The following is a 16864-nucleotide window of genomic DNA, read 5'->3' as shown; positions in this document are numbered from 1 at the left end:
TAATCAAACCACTGCTAACATGGAGGAACAACAGTCATTTATAGTAGTGCAAAATTATATTGGTGGAAAATTTGTTAATAGTGAACATTTTATCGATTCCTATAATCCTTCCACAGGGAAAATCTACTGCAAAGTACCAGACAGTGGTAAAGACGAGGTGAGTGTGACTTGTGGTGGTCATGTTTTACTCTTTATATTAAAATGAACATTAAAAGCATGATTTTATCTAAGAGTATAACTGGCTGACTGTCCTGAAAAGAGCACGTATTAGTTTTATGTAACCTTTGTTAGATTATTCTCTATATTGTCTATGAAAATAGGTATTATACTGCTATCTAGTGGCTTCTGGATACAATAATACTAATTGTGGTAATGTTTAGAGACAGTTGCATGCTGTAAAATGTTTTGGGTTTTTTAGATGGTTTTTGATCACTGCTTATTCAACTGCAGTGGGTATCAAAGTAAGAAGAGAGAGAAACAGTTTTTCCCTTTTTAAAAATGAATAAAATTTAAATTAAAAATCATTACTTACCCAGGGACTCTCCAATCAAAAAAGCTTAAAATAAGTGAACTAATAAAATTGCTTTGCATTATATCCTCCCAATAGAAATAAATAATCCCTGTGATGCCCTTAACCAAAAAGGTTTTAAAAATATTTAAAGCAACAAAACTATAAAAATATTTTGCAGAATGTTAGAGAGCATTTTAGTTCATCCAAAATGATAGACCATAAAATGGTTTTAAAGAAGGCCATCTCAGTCCTTGAAAGGGAAAAAAACAATATGGAACATGAATAGGTAAACTAAACACTAAGAAAGGAAAAAGAATAACATATGGCTAAAATCATTAAAAAAAATAAATAAAAAACTCCAGTCTGTAGGATGGGAAATACAGTTGTCTAAGTACACTGATGTATATTTTAATATTTATAATATTTTTATTATATTTTAGGCTTTGCAGTTGTTTCTGATGTATACTGACAGTTGCACTGTGTTTTTTTCACTATTCCTTTTCCCTATAAAAATATGTATGTAAAAATATTTTAACGTGTTTTTAGAGAAGAAAATCTTTTATTTTATTTTTTATTTTATTGTCTATCCTTTCCTCCAGGCATTCAAACACTGTCACTATAATAATACTTAAACTGACAGCTCTCTCTGAGAATATGAAATAGGGGAGGATGTAATACTCCATTTAAAAGGGACGATCTTTGATGAATGTATTGTGCTAATACATGGACATCAGGAGAGAAAATGGGGATATTTGGGAGGATAGACATTAACCAAAACACAATACAGATTCCAAGAAAAAAACAAACAAACAAACAAAAAAAAACCCTGAGGGACAACTACCTTATTTATGTGATTATGTATAAAAATGGATTCTGGTTTAAAGTTTCAAAAGTCCTCTTAACATAGCAAAGCATGGCTTAATCATGAAGTCATAGAATCAAGGAAGATATGACAACAATCATGTTAAAAACAACTAGATCTGATGTCTACCTATTTGTATCATATACTATTGTGCTTATTTCCCAAGGTTGATGCAGCAGTTAGAGCTGCTAAAGCTGCATTTCCAGACTGGTCTTCCAGAAGACCCCAGGACCGATCTGCAATAATGTGCAAGCTGGCTGACCTGATTGAGAGAAACCTTGATGGGTTTGCCGAAGCAGAGTCTAAAGACCAAGGTTATAACAATTAGTTTTATTTAATGATCATTAGTGGCATTACAGGAATTATCAACTTCAACTCAGCAAGCTCTACTCACAAGCTAAACTTGTGTGATGGTGGACAATGCATACATATAAATCTAGACTTACATACAAATGCATTTAAACACAATTTAAATCAATTAGCAGCATGTACTTGTTTTGTGGGCTGCGTTTGGCTTAGTAAAGAAAGGTTGGTATGCAAACTAAGTGTGTGTGTGTGTGTATGTATGTATATATATATATATATGTGTGTGTATGTATGTATATATATACTGTAAATAAATTGTGTGATCATGTTCAGAGATAAAACCAAAGATATGTGAACAATCTATTGGGGTATTTTTGGAGGAAATTGCGATTGATGCGTGCTATATGCAACGTATTTGATCCAAGTGAGGAGGTGTACAGACTGCTAGGAAATACCCAAGCGCTTGTTACTTGAATTTATTTTGGGCAAGCCATTTTAGTTTTATGCAAATAATTTTTTGCTCACTTTCCTACCCTGGCATATGCTGGGAGGTTAAGTTCTCTTTTGACTCTGCTTAACCATTTTAAAGGAACCTAGTTTTTGTTTATCATGTTTAGCGGTTTGCATCTTATGCCTTTTGTCTGAGAAAGTTTGCATAAAAATGCCTTCTTAGCAATAAATATAATGCAGTAGGGAGATTAGTATTGGCACAAACCTGTCTTAAAGCACCATGACCTAACTTATCCAAAACAGTGGGGTCAATGTGCTGCGTTTACATTTCAACATCTCTTGCTATAGCACACCAAGCATTAAAAATTTACCTTTGTATTTTTTGTTACATTTCTTGCAGATGCATAGATCAAAGTTAGTTTTAAAGCAGTGTCAGCATAAAGGTGTGAATGACTGCTGCACATTTGAGAGCACTTAGGTGTTCACAAAGCAATGCAGCTTCCACATACAGTATCTCACAAAAGTGAGTACACCACTCACATTTGTGTAAATATTTTATTATATCTTTTCATGTGACACCACTGAATAAATTACACTCTGCTACAATGTAAAGTAGTGAGTGTACAGCCTGTAAAACAGTGTCAATTTGCTGTCCCCTCAAAATAACTCAACACGCAGTTGAGTTAAAACCTTGGCAACAAAAGTGAGTACCACCCCTAAGTGGCAATATTTTGTGTGGCCTCCATTATTTTCCAGGACTGCCTTAACCCTCTTGGGCATGGAGTTCATGAGAGCTTCACAGGTTGCCACTGGAGTCCTCTTCCACTCCTCAATGACATCGTGTTGCTGATGGATTTTAGAGTACACATTGGCATTCATGGTTCCCTCAATGAACTATAGCTCCCCAGCGCTGGAAGCACTCATGCAGGCCCAGACCATGACACTCCCACCACCATGCTTGACTGTAGGCAGGACACACTTGTCTTTGTACTCTTCACCTGGTTGCCACCACACACGCTTGACACCATCTGAACCAAATAAGTTCATCTTGGTATCATCGGACCACAGGACATGGTTCTAGTAATCCACGTCCTTAGTCTGCTTGTCTTTAGCAAACTGTTTGCGGGTTTTCTTGTGCATCATCTTTAGAAGAGGCTTCCTTCTGGGACGACAGCCGTGCAGACCAATTTGATGCAGTGTGCGGCGTATGGTCTGAGCACTGACAGGCTGACCCCCAACCCCTTCAACTTCTGCAGCAATGCTGGCAGCACTCGTATGTCTATTTCCTAAAGACAACCTCTGCATATGACGCTGAGCACGTGCACTCAACTTCTTTGGTCGACCATGGGGAGGCCTGTTCTGAGTGGAACCTGTCCTGTGAAACCGCTGTATGGTCTTGCCCACCTTGCCGCAGCTCAGTTTCAGGGTCTTGGCAATCTTCTTATAGCCTAGGCCATCTTTCTGTACAGCAATGACTCAGATCCTCAGAGAGTTCTTTGCCATGAGGTGCCATGTTGAATTTCCAGTGACCAGTATGAGAGAGTGTGAGAGCGATAACATCAAACTTAACACGCCTGCTCCCCATTCACACCTGAGACCTTGTAACACTAACAAGTCACATGACACTGGGGAGGGGAAATGGCTAATTGGGCTCAATTCCGACATTTCCACTTAGGGTTTGTACTCACTTTTGTTGCCAAGGTTTTAAACATTAATGTCTGTGTGTTGTTTTTTTTTTGAGGGGACAGCAAATTTACACTGTTATATAGGCTGTACACTCACTACTTTACATTGTTGCAGAGTGTCATTTCTTCAGTGTTGTCACATGAAAAGATATAATAAAATATTTACAAAAATGTGAGGGGTGTACTCACTTTTGTTAGATACTGTATATAATGTGTTAGTGGATGGTTACTAGTGCATTGTGGGTATATGCTCAATTTGCTAAAGGCTAGTTTAAGGGGCATGGCTTTACTGAGACCTTTTAAAGTGTTTTTTGTTTGTGTAATTAAGGTAGTTGATAGAAACAAAACAGTATTTACACATTTCTAGCAATATTATTGGTATCATTGCCTTCATGGTCATAAGTAGTTGTGCAAATTAATCAAAAGTTATGTGGATGCATTTATTTGTTTCATTTTTGGCCCATTAGTTTTCAGGCCATCATTTCCTGCCATTTTGGTTAAGATGATAATTGGAGGGCATTTTGTGTTCAGTTGTTGTCACTCACACTCAATCACTCTCACACTCTCGCTAACTCTAAAACGCTGTCTCTCACTTTCATACCTGTACCTTGTAAACTAACGCTGCCATTCTTTCAGGAAAAACGGTTACATTTGCTCGGACAGTGGATATCCCACGGTCAGTGTACAATTTCCGATTCTTTGCATCCTCAGTTCTTCATCATACCACTGAATGTACACAGATGGACCACATGAACTGCATGCATTATACCGTGCGCACTCCAATTGGAGTAGGTAATGATGTTGCGGGGTTACAGAGGAAGGTAAAGCTAATATTGATTATTTGCATGTGAATAATTGTCTTTCTCCTGTTAGCTGGCTTAATCAGTCCTTGGAATCTGCCCCTTTATTTATTGACCTGGAAGATTGCACCTGCCATTGCATGTGGAAATACAGTTGTGGCTAAGCCCAGTGAGATGACCTCAGTCACTGCATGGATGATGTGCAGACTTATGAAGGAAGCAGGTAATGTTATTGACCCATACAGTCCAAACGGGTAAACTGTAATCCAAATCCACAAGTAATGAAACCAATCAACACCAAGAGGTATGATACAAATCCTCTTTATTCACAAATACATAAGCAAAGGGAATATGAAGCCATAGAATATGGAGTATAGGAATATAAAGATATATTTAACACATTTCACACACAGGTGCTTAATCTTAAGCGTAATCATTTAGACTTACATGGCAATTTACAATTTTTCCTTTAACATTAAAAGTCTTATGCACCTTCTGACACTATCCTTAATTGTCTGCAAGACAGAGCAGGGTGAACGCCTATTTGGATTGGCCTTTTCTAATTTCTAATTATTTTACTTTGTGAAATTTTATTTTCCATTTTTCTTCAAGGTGTTCCACCAGGTGTAGTAAACCTGGTGTTTGGTACAGGTCCTAGAGCAGGAGAGGCCATAGTGTGTCATCCTGATGTTCCAATCATCTCTTTTACTGGTAGCACAGTTACGGCACAGCGCATTATTGAAAAAAGTGCCCCATGCTGCAAAAAATTGTCTTTGGAGCTTGGAGGCAAGAACCCAGCTCTAATATTTGAAGATGCCAACCTAGATGAGTGCATCGACACCACAGTCAAGTCAAGTTTTTCTAATCAAGTAAGTATCTGCAGGAGCGCAGGATCACATCTACACGGTTTCCTGCATAGTAAACATTATTAATACAATAATGAGTAATCACATATAACTTAACACCATGATAAACGTTTAGAACAAATGTAGTGTGTACATACCTGGCTAACAGAGCCTCAGCAGCGCAGTAAATTAGCTTACAGCACATCTATATAATGTCCTCTGTATTGCCACTATATAATGGTGAGTATGGGTTGACTCTCCTCCTCAGTGTGGTATCATATGGGTTGTTTACTTCTTATTTTGGCCATTTCTCTTTCAGCACTTTGTAGTTACATACATAGTAGATAAGGTTGAAAAAAAGACTTAAGTCCATCAAGTTCAACCCCTCTACCTAACCGTCCTACTCTTGGTCCAAAAGAAGGCAAAAAAACCTAATTAAGCTACTAAAAATTCTGCCATCAGGGGGAAAAATTCCTTTTTGACTCCAAAAGGCAATCGGATTTCTCATTGGATCAAGAAGCTCTAAAATATTCTATTTATAGCCCTGTATGTAAAAAAAAAATATCCAGACCCATTTTAAAGGCATCTTATGTATTTGATAATACCACCTCTCTTGGCAGTGAATTCCATACCTTTATTGTCCTTACCGTAAAGAATCCCTTCCTTTGTCGTATATGAAATATTCGCTCTTCGAGTCTCAGAGGGTGGCCTCTTGTTCTTTGTACATTTCTATTGATGAACAGGTCACTGAAGAGCTCTTTATATTGGCCCTGCATATATTTATAGTTTTCAGTTTTCCAGTGTATATAATTTTAACTTTTTTAGTCTCTCTTCATAACTAGTTCCATAATGTCCTTTTTAAGGACCGGTGCCCAGAATTGTACCGCATATTCATAGACCTTATTGGCCCTTGCAGCTGCTTGCTGGCATTGTGCACTGTTGTCAAGTCTGTTTCCCCAAGGATATTACATTCATAGTATAGGTTGCATTTTTATTATTTTTTACCATAATGTCTGGTAATATTACCATAATTTTACCATAATGTTCTAGTCTGTCTTTTACCTGTCTGGCATAAGAGATCAGCTGTTGTGGGTTATAATCTATATTTCTTAGTATTTCTCCAATTATAAGAAATGTTTTCTTCTTTGCTTCCTCTAGATGTGCACCAATTTGGAAGGAAATAAAACCTGCTATTTATCTATTGATAGTGCAGCATTTTCCCAATTTCTTTCTCAGATCTTTTATTCAATTGCCCACTGCTGCTGAGTCTTTCCCATTCACATGGGAGAGTCCGGTGGCCTAATTTCCAGTAGAGCAGAATGTGAATGAAATGAAACTCCTAATGAAAAACCCTTAATTTTGCTGATATTTGTCATTTGCTATTCATCCCATCTAGTCTGCCTGTTTTTTCTAATATTAAGACCATAATCCGTCCTTTGTCTTGTTTTATGTTTAGGCTAGCCTTATGTCTATCTTATGCAAGTTTAATTCCCTTCACATTTAGCCTCATAGGATGTATGGTATATAGTATTCAGTATGTAGTATGTATGTGTCCAGAAGCCAAGCATCAACAGGCCTCCAGTTGCAGGCCCTGGGGTTAACCTTCCAAAATAAATCTTGCAGTGTTGCCCCAGTGGAGAAGAATGGTCAGAAGAACGGTCAGCCTTTGTGGGGCAGACCTACATGTAGAGCCACTTTAGGATAGCCTTAAGATGCAGGGAGATGGCTCTCAGTTTATCAGTCCCCAAGAAAGCAGACAGGATACAGTACGTCGTCTAAAGGGTGAACTCCTTTATAAGGGTTTATATTAGACTTGTTCATTCGTATTTGTGCAAATTGCAAGTTTACAGAATTTAGGCAAATTCTATGATTCATACAAAGCCCCAAAAAGGAGGCCAGCCCCCCCCTCGAATCAGGCAAAAACAAAGCAAAAAGCTCTGAATTTTTGCCTGAAATTATTGGCCTAGTCTCAAACTCTCATTTACTCTCTCTCGTGCTGTCTAAATGTTTGCCTACCTTCTCTGCACTCTCATTTACTCTCTCTCATGCTCTCTGTGTGTTTCCCTTCTATGTCGACCACTTCAGCTTCTGCTGACCACTTCCGCATCTTCTTTATCTTTTATCTTCTATCTTTTTGTCTTCATACACATCTCTGCGGACATAACCTGGTGAGAACTTCTGGCAAAATGGTGGTGTTTATGAAAAGGCCGTCATTTTGCCCTAAGTTGAACTCAGGGCAATATGGGGGTGCGTTCGGTGACGTCCTCTCCCCGATCCCCCTATCACCGAAAGCCGCCATATTTCATCGGATGATTGGAGAGATGACATCACAGCAAGCACCACCATATTGCCCCGAGTATACTTAGTTTTTCACACATGGCTTCTCAGTTTTGGTTTTATTTTTGTTGAGTAAATCATGACACAGTGTAATATGTCATGTGTTGTTCATCTGAGGTTTTATTAACCTAATTTTTAGGTCTGCTAAGGAATAGGTTATTATGTTATGTGTAAAACCATACCGTGTAATCACTATGTATGACGCATGTAGTGTTTATGACGTAACAATAATCAGTCCTTTGTCTAATCTTAAATTTAGGTGAGCTTCTAATATTTCCTCACTCTGAAATAAACCCTCCCCCATGTACTTTGTTAAATCCATTTATGTATTTAAATGTTTCTGACCTCACTCCATTTTCCACCAAGCTATACATATTGGGATCACTTCATCTTTCCTGATAATTTTATCCTGCAAACCATTTACCTTTTTAGTAGCCCTCATTAGAGCTTCTAGGGTCTCTAGAACTATTCACTATACTCTGAGATCTAACAAGAGGTTGAGGTCTGTAAAATGGCAGAACCACCTTTCTCCTTTTGCTAACAATACCTCTAGCTATACAACCCAGCACCCTGCTTGCTTACCTTTAAGTATAATCTGGCTCTGGGACAAGGCAAAATACATATCATATTCTTTTATGCAAGCTTATACAATCCATATTTTAGACGGTTTAGAAAATATATACAATTTTTTTCACCAACATATTTGTGGTTTCCCTCTGCAGGGTGAAATCTGTCTTTGTACAAGTAGAATTTATGTTCAGAGGACAATCTATGAAGATTTTCTGAAGAGATTTGTAGAAGCCACCAAGAATTGGAGGGTCGGATCACCCACTGATCCAACAGCTTGCATGGGTGCACTGATTAGTGAAAATCACCTAGCTAAGGTATGTCCTTCCATTGCAGCCTGCACATACACTATATGGATGAAAGTATTGGGACACCTGACCACTACGCCAACAGGGACCTTTATGACATTGCGTTCTAAATACATAGACATTAATATGAAGTTTGTTCCCCTCTTTACAGCTATAACAGCTTTCACTTTTTTACCCATTCATCCAAGCAAGATGTTGGACAAGAAGGCCTGGCTCACAATCTCCATTCCGGTTCATCCCAAAGGGGTTTGATGGGGTTGAGGTCAGGCCTCTGTGCAGGCCAGTCAACTTCTTCCACACCAAACTCATCCAACCATGTCTTTATGGACCTTGCTTTGTGCACTGGGGCACAGTTGTGCTGGAATAGAAAAGGGCCTTCCACAAACTGTTCCCACAAAATTGGAAGCATTGTCTAAAGTGTCTTGGTATGCTGAAGGGGGCATACCAAGACATTTTGGACAATGCTATGCTTTGGGCTATCTCTACCAATGCTCCAATAGTATAACAATATATACTTTGCAAATAAGTAATGTGATGTACAGTGGGTAAAGAGAAACAGGACCCATAAGTTACATCACCGCCACATGACACAGACACATGTTGGTTGGTAAACTTAATATACACTTCAAGATAAGTTAATGTTTACAAGATATAATTATACCACTTCCTGACACTTTTAATTAGTAAGTGCTATAACAATGAGAATTTGGGTTTGTGCTGTTGAATTAAGCAAGTGATGGTATATTTCTAGTGGTATTTAGACTAATCTGGTCTAAATACTAAAACAAATTGTTAGTTGAACAGAGGTCATAAGCGCCACAGTTGAGAAGCTATTCACAGGAAATATTCCAGGAGTGCTATAGAAAATAGACTAAATTGTTTTGCATTAATTTCATTGCATTTTTCATTGCAAAACAAGATGCGTGCAGTATTTTTAATAGGGGACATCGCTGCCACCTTGTGGGCTCACATTTCAACAAAACTTATTTTAAGTAGTGATGTCTGCTATAATTATATTTTATGACTGATATAATATAAGTCATTAAAGTTAAGGTGAGGAACAAAAATAAAAGAATGTAGTTATACAACTTTGTATGTGTATGAAACCTTCCAGTACTGGTTAGGTTATCCATTTAAAAAAAAAAAAAAAAATGCATGATTTTGTGACTGTGTGTGATGTCTTGTATTCAATACCACTGCTGCATTTTACTACATTTACCTGCTCTTTGTTTTATGTAGATTATAGATTATGTTCATGAATAGTACCTAACTGAAAGCTCGCAGTCGTATAAAGCCTGTAAACTAAAATATACATTACTTTACCCTATGCACATACATTCTACTCTGTACACAGTCACACCAACCTATATACATGCAAACTACACAATGCAGCCACACTCCCCTTGAAACAAGCATCCTAAACAAAATGCAGTGACTCTTCTCCATGCACATGCTTGCTACCCTTTACACAGTAACAGTACCCAATCCACAGGCTTCTTCAACAATTCACACATGTATACCATACTACCAAGTATACAAAGTCACACTACCCTGTGGATTTGCATACTAAAAATACAGTCACACTAACCTTCATAGTATGCACACTTAGATTCTGGCCAATATTATTGCGAGATCTCATCCAACAGTCAATTACTGCTTGTTGCATTTAATGACTCCAATAAAATATTAAGGGGAGAAATACTGAGATGAGCCACAATGGATAAACTGATAGATTCCATGCACAAATTAGGGAAAAATCTTTAAAACTGAAGTTTGTATGAATCAATGCACAAGTCTAATATAAAATCATTGGTATCACACAGACAGATGCAGTATTTCCCTCTAGATGTGCTTCTTAAAATATAGATTCCAGGAGGTCATTTGCCTCCTAAATAGTCTCATTAACTGTATTTATATGTGATCTCAAGAAATACATATAGTAATGATTACCAGCTGTATACTATAACTATATGCACTCTATGTATTGACTCAATTTAATAATGTTTTCATCATCAGGTTAGAAGCTATGTGAAGAAGGCTCTGGATGAAGGAGCCACTGTCCTTTGTGGAGAAGGTGTGGATATTTTAGATATCCCACTGGCTAATCAAGGTGGATATTTCATGTTGCCTACTGTTATAACTGGATTAAAGGAGGAATCGCCCTGTATGCAAGAAGAGATTTTTGGACCAGTGACATGCGTGGTGCCATTTGATACAGAAGAGGATGCAATTGTGAAAGCCAATGGTGTTAAGTATGGCCTAGCTGCTACTGTGTGGACAAGAGATGTGGCCCGTGTCCACCGTGTTGCCAAGCGGTTGCAGTCCGGACTAGTGTGGACCAATTGTTGGCTTATTAGAGATCTTAACTTGCCATTTGGTGGTATGAAAGCATCGGGATTGGGAAGGGAGGGAGCCAAAGATTCCTATGATTTCTTTACAGAAATTAAGACAGTTACAATAAAACACTAATGTCTAATAGTTTAACAATGTACTCTTCTGGAATTAATAAAGCATAGAACAATGTCAAATTGTGGACTGAGAGCATTTATTATAAAGTGTACTAAATTTAACAGTTAATGGAGTGGCTGGACGGAGTACCGGAATGCGTTGCATAATAATTCTCATTTTAATGATTGCATTAGAACTGTTGCATAAGCTTCTCATCATCTTGTGTCAACTGAGATCTTGGCTAATAAACCGTATAGTAATGTGGGGGCGAGATTAGCAATTTTTTCTGACAGGATTCTGTTGGTAATTAGATTCTCCGCTGTACTTCAAAAAAAAGTGACTCAGTGGGATATAAAAGTTGTCATGGATTAATTTATCTGTAAGTGTATATTTACAACCCAATAAACAGATTTCAAATTGTTCTTTCAGATCAAATGTCTTACCTTGCTTACCACATTTTCTAATTATTATCCTATGTCAGGGGGGCTTCTTAATGGTGTAATGGTTAGTGATCAGGTGGCTCTCTTAAACAAGGATGTTTATAAAAATGCATTTTTCCCTGTGGGAGGCTAGGGCACTTTTTGGGGGGCTATGGCTCTAGTTACATTTAGGCAAAAACCATAGAAACTGCTTATACTTTAACTAGAAACCTTTGTTTTTCTATGTATCTATATATTTACATTTTTTTCAGGACAAGTTAAGCTGCCCATAGATAGATATTTTGTGGTAAAATGTTAATCGCATAACATGATCTAATGGTAAAAGTAAAAAGAATCCCCCCAATTATTTCCACATACCTGACAAACCAAATTGTAACTAAAAATTAATTATCTTCTTTAAAGCCGATATGCTTTTATTGGAGGGAAGACGTATAGTGGTAGACGGGCACATATGATGTCAAAGTCAATGATCCCTACACAGTCAAAATGTTTACCTTTGTATTAGGGTGTCACAGGAACCCACTGCAACAATACAATAATGAATGTTTATATTGTAGTAAAATGTTTTTGGGTAAATGATATACCGTACTTTTGTCATAAATATCCATTGACAGATTGCTTAAACTCCTAAACAGTTGCAGAACACTTCTTTCCCAGCAAAATAAGCAATATTTATAGTCTACACTGACTGACATAGACCCCTACACCGCATGGTTTACCATGTATACAAACTGGGGTAACCTGGACAACCTAACCACGTGATACTTTAATGCAAGATTTCAGTTAAAAAAAATGGTTGAGTAATAAAAAATGTAGACAGTGGAAGCACTTATCTGACCTGCTAGTTTATGGGCTGGATTTGTGTCGTTACTGGAAGTTCCACTTTCAGATCTGCCAGGGACTGCTGGTAATGGGAGGACTGGTACCTTTCAGTGATGGTAATTCTAGAATTTATGCAACAAACATTAATAAGCATGTAGAATGCATAAAGCCACAGTTAGTTTTGCAAATGCTGCCAAAGCTCCTTGTTATTCCATATACTATGGTAGCTGTTTCCAGTGAAACTTGCAAAAAAAAAGACCTAAATCATATCAAAGCAGTCCACCCTCACCTAAAAATAAACATGACATCAACACTAAATCATTCTTTTCTCACCTTTATTTTTTTTTACTAAATATTCTGGACTAAAGTGAAATATGACCATTGTGAAACTCACTGCGCATTATTACATCACTATGTAAAGTTAATATACGTAATGCAATAGTCTACTGTGATGGAATTTGCTTGCTTGAATATTCTCTACTGACCTGCTGCTCATATTTTGCAAGTGAAAGTTTGTTTCTAACTTGCACTAAAAAGGATACATTTTCTTTTACTAACCATACCTGGAAACTTTCAGGCTCTGACTACATGGAGTCACACCACACCTCCAAAGTGTCCCTCTTTTGGGCCCAAATACCTGACTCTTTCTTCCCCTGCTATCGTTTTTTTTTGTAGGAGTTCAGAAAGTTTGGTGGATATGAGTCTACCATAGTGTTTTACAATAATATTGTATGTATCTCAACACATGAAACATGTAATATATTACATTGTGAAAGTAAAGCCATTCTTCATTTTCGAAAATACTTTATAGTCGTGACATCACCTAAAGCATTTTGATAAAACCCTACCCCCTAGCCACTTCTTAGCCTCAACCCCTAAAATATGAGGTAATTTGAAATATTGGAGACGTATTGGAGAATATATGCTACTGCTATTATTATAGGGACATTCCCATACCCAGAGCCCTCCCACTTTGGCGGAGGGGCTTTTCATGAGACAGAGCTCACCAAGTACCTGGGTGGAGCTAGCTTTGTGATTGGTGGGCAGAAGTGCAGTGCTTGAAAATCATGTGTATGATGGCAAGTGGAACCAATGGGCGATATGCTTGTAACCAGCCAATTGAGCAATAGTGCATCAGGGAGCCTGATCACCCAACAGAGTGATCAGAATACCAAATGCCAGTTTGATGTGAGAAGGGCTGCTTCCCGCCCCATACTTGCCCCCATAGGATGGAATACATGCTGTGTAACTAGAAAGTGATCCCATTTATCATAATGAAAATGCTTTCCTTGGAGTCATTGGCTGCTCTCCACAAACCAAACGGTCACCAATTAGAAACAGCAAAGAGGTAGAACAAGGTTAATGTTGTTGGTAAGGCTTTGTGGGGCATTATACTCTCTAACTACGGTGCCTGCTTCATTAGAAGGCAACAGGGGAAGAACATGAGACAGAACTCTACGTAATTCAAGGAAGGTCACAAAGTGTGTTATGATTTACAACGCATTGAAATATATATTGGTTAATAATTTTCAAATAATCAAAAGATCCCCTTCTGTAAATACCCGTTCAATAGGTAATTTCTATGGGCTAGAATCAACCACTAGGTGGAAGCAAAGTCCATGCTTTCTCACAATCACTTGAACTAGAATGCTACCATGTTTGTACTTAACTTGGGTGTGTAAGATATTGACTCACATTATCACTTGTGTACCATGATAAATAAAAAAAGTACCTACAAATCATAGAGAAATAAGCTACTATAGGAAGGCACAAAGAGAACAGAACGGGATACTTGTCAATTGGTTTCCACTGAAAAATCTGTTTATGTTTATGTTGTGAAGTTAATTCAAAAATGGAAGCTACAAAAGTATAACAATGTATTTATCCCCTTTCTAACTGAAATCTCTCTTGCTGAATAAAATCCCTCACCCAATAGCACCCACATGGTCCACCCCTATGCAACCAAGCCAATGGAATTCTGGACATCTCTATACAAAATTACATTTGGCCAGTACCGCTTTCATATACCACTTTGTCCTGAAATTAGGCAGCGCCTTAAATTTGTATTTATTCATTATTGATATACAGTTAGGTTAGTAAAGCTATAATTATAAGCAGGCCCGGAATAAGAGCATCATGGGCCTGGTGCTGAGGTTTTGGGTGGGCCTTTTTATGGAAATAAATAAATTAGACACCTTGGCATCCATGTGTACTGGAAAAAAGATGTCATCAGTACTAGCAGATAATATAGAATGTGATGGAATTGGAAGTACCTCAGGACGCTAAAAAAAAGTCATACACGGGACGCCTGAAGCCACACTTTAGTGCTACTAATCCTTTTTAATAAGATATGCAAATTGAAATTGAATAAATAACACAAAACCTTTACTTTTCCTTTCCCTGATTTCTGGGCCTAGAATGTTTTGTCCTCTGAAGTGACTACAAATTCAGCAGGGCATTTTAAGTACAAATTTAATACTGTTCAGTGGCGACTCTAGAAACAATATATAGGGGGGGCACACAAGATACCACAGTCAAACTGGGGGGGCATTCATTATTTCCAAAAGTAATGTGCTATGGAGTTATACTTTTGTTATTGGGCTAAAATAATACTTGATCATTCAACATGGGAAGCCTGAAGCCACAATTGAGTGTGACTAATCCTTGAAATAAATATTATAACACAATAAATAACTTTTCCACTAAATGATTTCAGGGCCTTGAACGTTTTGTCCCCTGAAGTCACTACAACTTCAGGAGGGCATTTTATCTCTGGATAAATATAAATTAAATAATTCCTACTGTAAGTTAAGTGCCAGGAAACAGATGACCAAACACACACACCAGGACAGGCTCTGCCACACACACACACCAACACAGGCTCTGTCACACCAACACCCAGACACATCAGGACAGGCTCTGCCACACCCACATCCAAACACACACACACCAGGACAAGCTCTGACACACTGACACCCAAACACACACCCTAGGACAGGCTCTGCCACACCAACACCCAAACACACACCAGGACAGGCTCTGCCACACCAACACCTATACACACACACCCGAGGACAGGCTCTGCTACACTGATAACCAAAAACACACAAACAGCAGTGTACAGACGTCTACATCAGGATGGATTTTTCACACTGCATTGTCGTTTATACCCCCCTTAGTGTTTTTGCCCCTTGTGTATTGATGCCCCTACTGCCCATATATATATTAATATTAGCCCCAGTTGCCGATAGCAGGTATAGATCAACAAATTAACACACAAACCAAGCTTTACATGTATAGATCAACTGATATTCACTTGTGATCTCAGCACTGAAGGTATATATCAAATAAACAGAATCAGACATACAAATCCTGTATTTGCAGGTATACAATAGTATTTGAAACGTAGCATTGCAGGTATAGATCAAATAAATACATGGGAACAGCATTGCAGGTATTAATCAACTGAATAAGACATACAAACACTGTATTTGCAGGTATACATAAATAATTTATGGAAATATATAGATATGGCTCTACAGAATAACGCAAAAACCCAGCTTTGCAGGTATAGATCAACTGGAATTCACATAAAAAAACGTCATTAAAAGGTATATTTAAAACCCCCTAAATTACAGGCATAGATCACAGGTTGCGTCCACACTGCCCACACAGCAATCACACTCCTATCATACCCAGGCAACCAGTAAATGCTGGTACCTAGGCAAGATGGGACTGTGCTTGCTGTGATTGCTGTTAGCAATCACACTCCTATCATGCCAAGTCAGCCACTACATGCTGGTACAGGGTGGCTGTAAGTGATGTGCAGACCCCATACTGCTGGCAGCATCAATACACAAGGGGGCAGCTAGCTAGGTTTCAGCTTGTACTGGCTGACTTGGCATGATAGGAGTGTGATTGCTAACAGCAATCAAAGTCCCATCATGCCTAGGTTCCAGCACTTACACATCCAACCAGTAAATGCTGGAACCTAGGCATGATGGGACTGTGATTGCTGTTAGCAATCACACTCCTATCATGCCAAGTCAGCCACTACAGGCTGGTACAGGGTGGCTGTATGTGATGTGCAGACCCCATACTGCTGGCAGCATCAATGCACAAGGGGGGCAGCTAGATAGGTTTCAGCATGTACTGGCTGACTTGGCATGATAGGAGTGTGATTGCTAACAGCAATCACAGTCCCATCATGCCTAGTTTCCAGCACTTACACATCCATGCTATCACACACACACACATTCATTCATATACTCATTCATTTACAGATTCATTCCCACAATCACCCATACTCATTCAAACACCCTTCCCACCCCCTTACCTGCACTGCAGTTCCTCGATGCCGCTCACAGACTTCAGCAGGGGGCGCGGCCTCCCTCTGCGTTCTCTGCTAGCTTCCGCTTCCTCTATGCAGTACAGAAGACCCTCCCACAGGTAAGTAGCAGGGTTCGAGGTGCGGCCCAAGTAA

General features: G+C 38.4%; 1 protein-coding gene across 1 annotated transcript; it reads left to right on the top strand.

Annotated features, from left to right (window-relative positions):
- On the top strand, positions 1-11540 carry ALDH8A1 (aldehyde dehydrogenase 8 family member A1). Its single transcript, XM_053460824.1, has 7 exons — positions 1-157; positions 1540-1687; positions 4451-4606; positions 4688-4837; positions 5227-5483; positions 8519-8680; positions 10688-11540. Exons 1-7 carry the CDS (start codon positions 20-22, stop codon positions 11138-11140), a joined length of 1464 nt encoding a protein of 487 aa, XP_053316799.1. The 5' UTR covers positions 1-19; the 3' UTR covers positions 11141-11540.
- The last annotated feature ends 5324 nt before the right edge of the window (positions 11541-16864 follow it).

Source organism: Spea bombifrons, chromosome 3 (genome assembly GCF_027358695.1).
Source record: "Spea bombifrons isolate aSpeBom1 chromosome 3, aSpeBom1.2.pri, whole genome shotgun sequence".
In the NCBI taxonomy this organism is placed as follows: domain Eukaryota; kingdom Metazoa; phylum Chordata; class Amphibia; order Anura; family Pelobatidae; genus Spea; species Spea bombifrons.
This window is presented reverse-complemented; position numbering and strand designations above follow the sequence as displayed.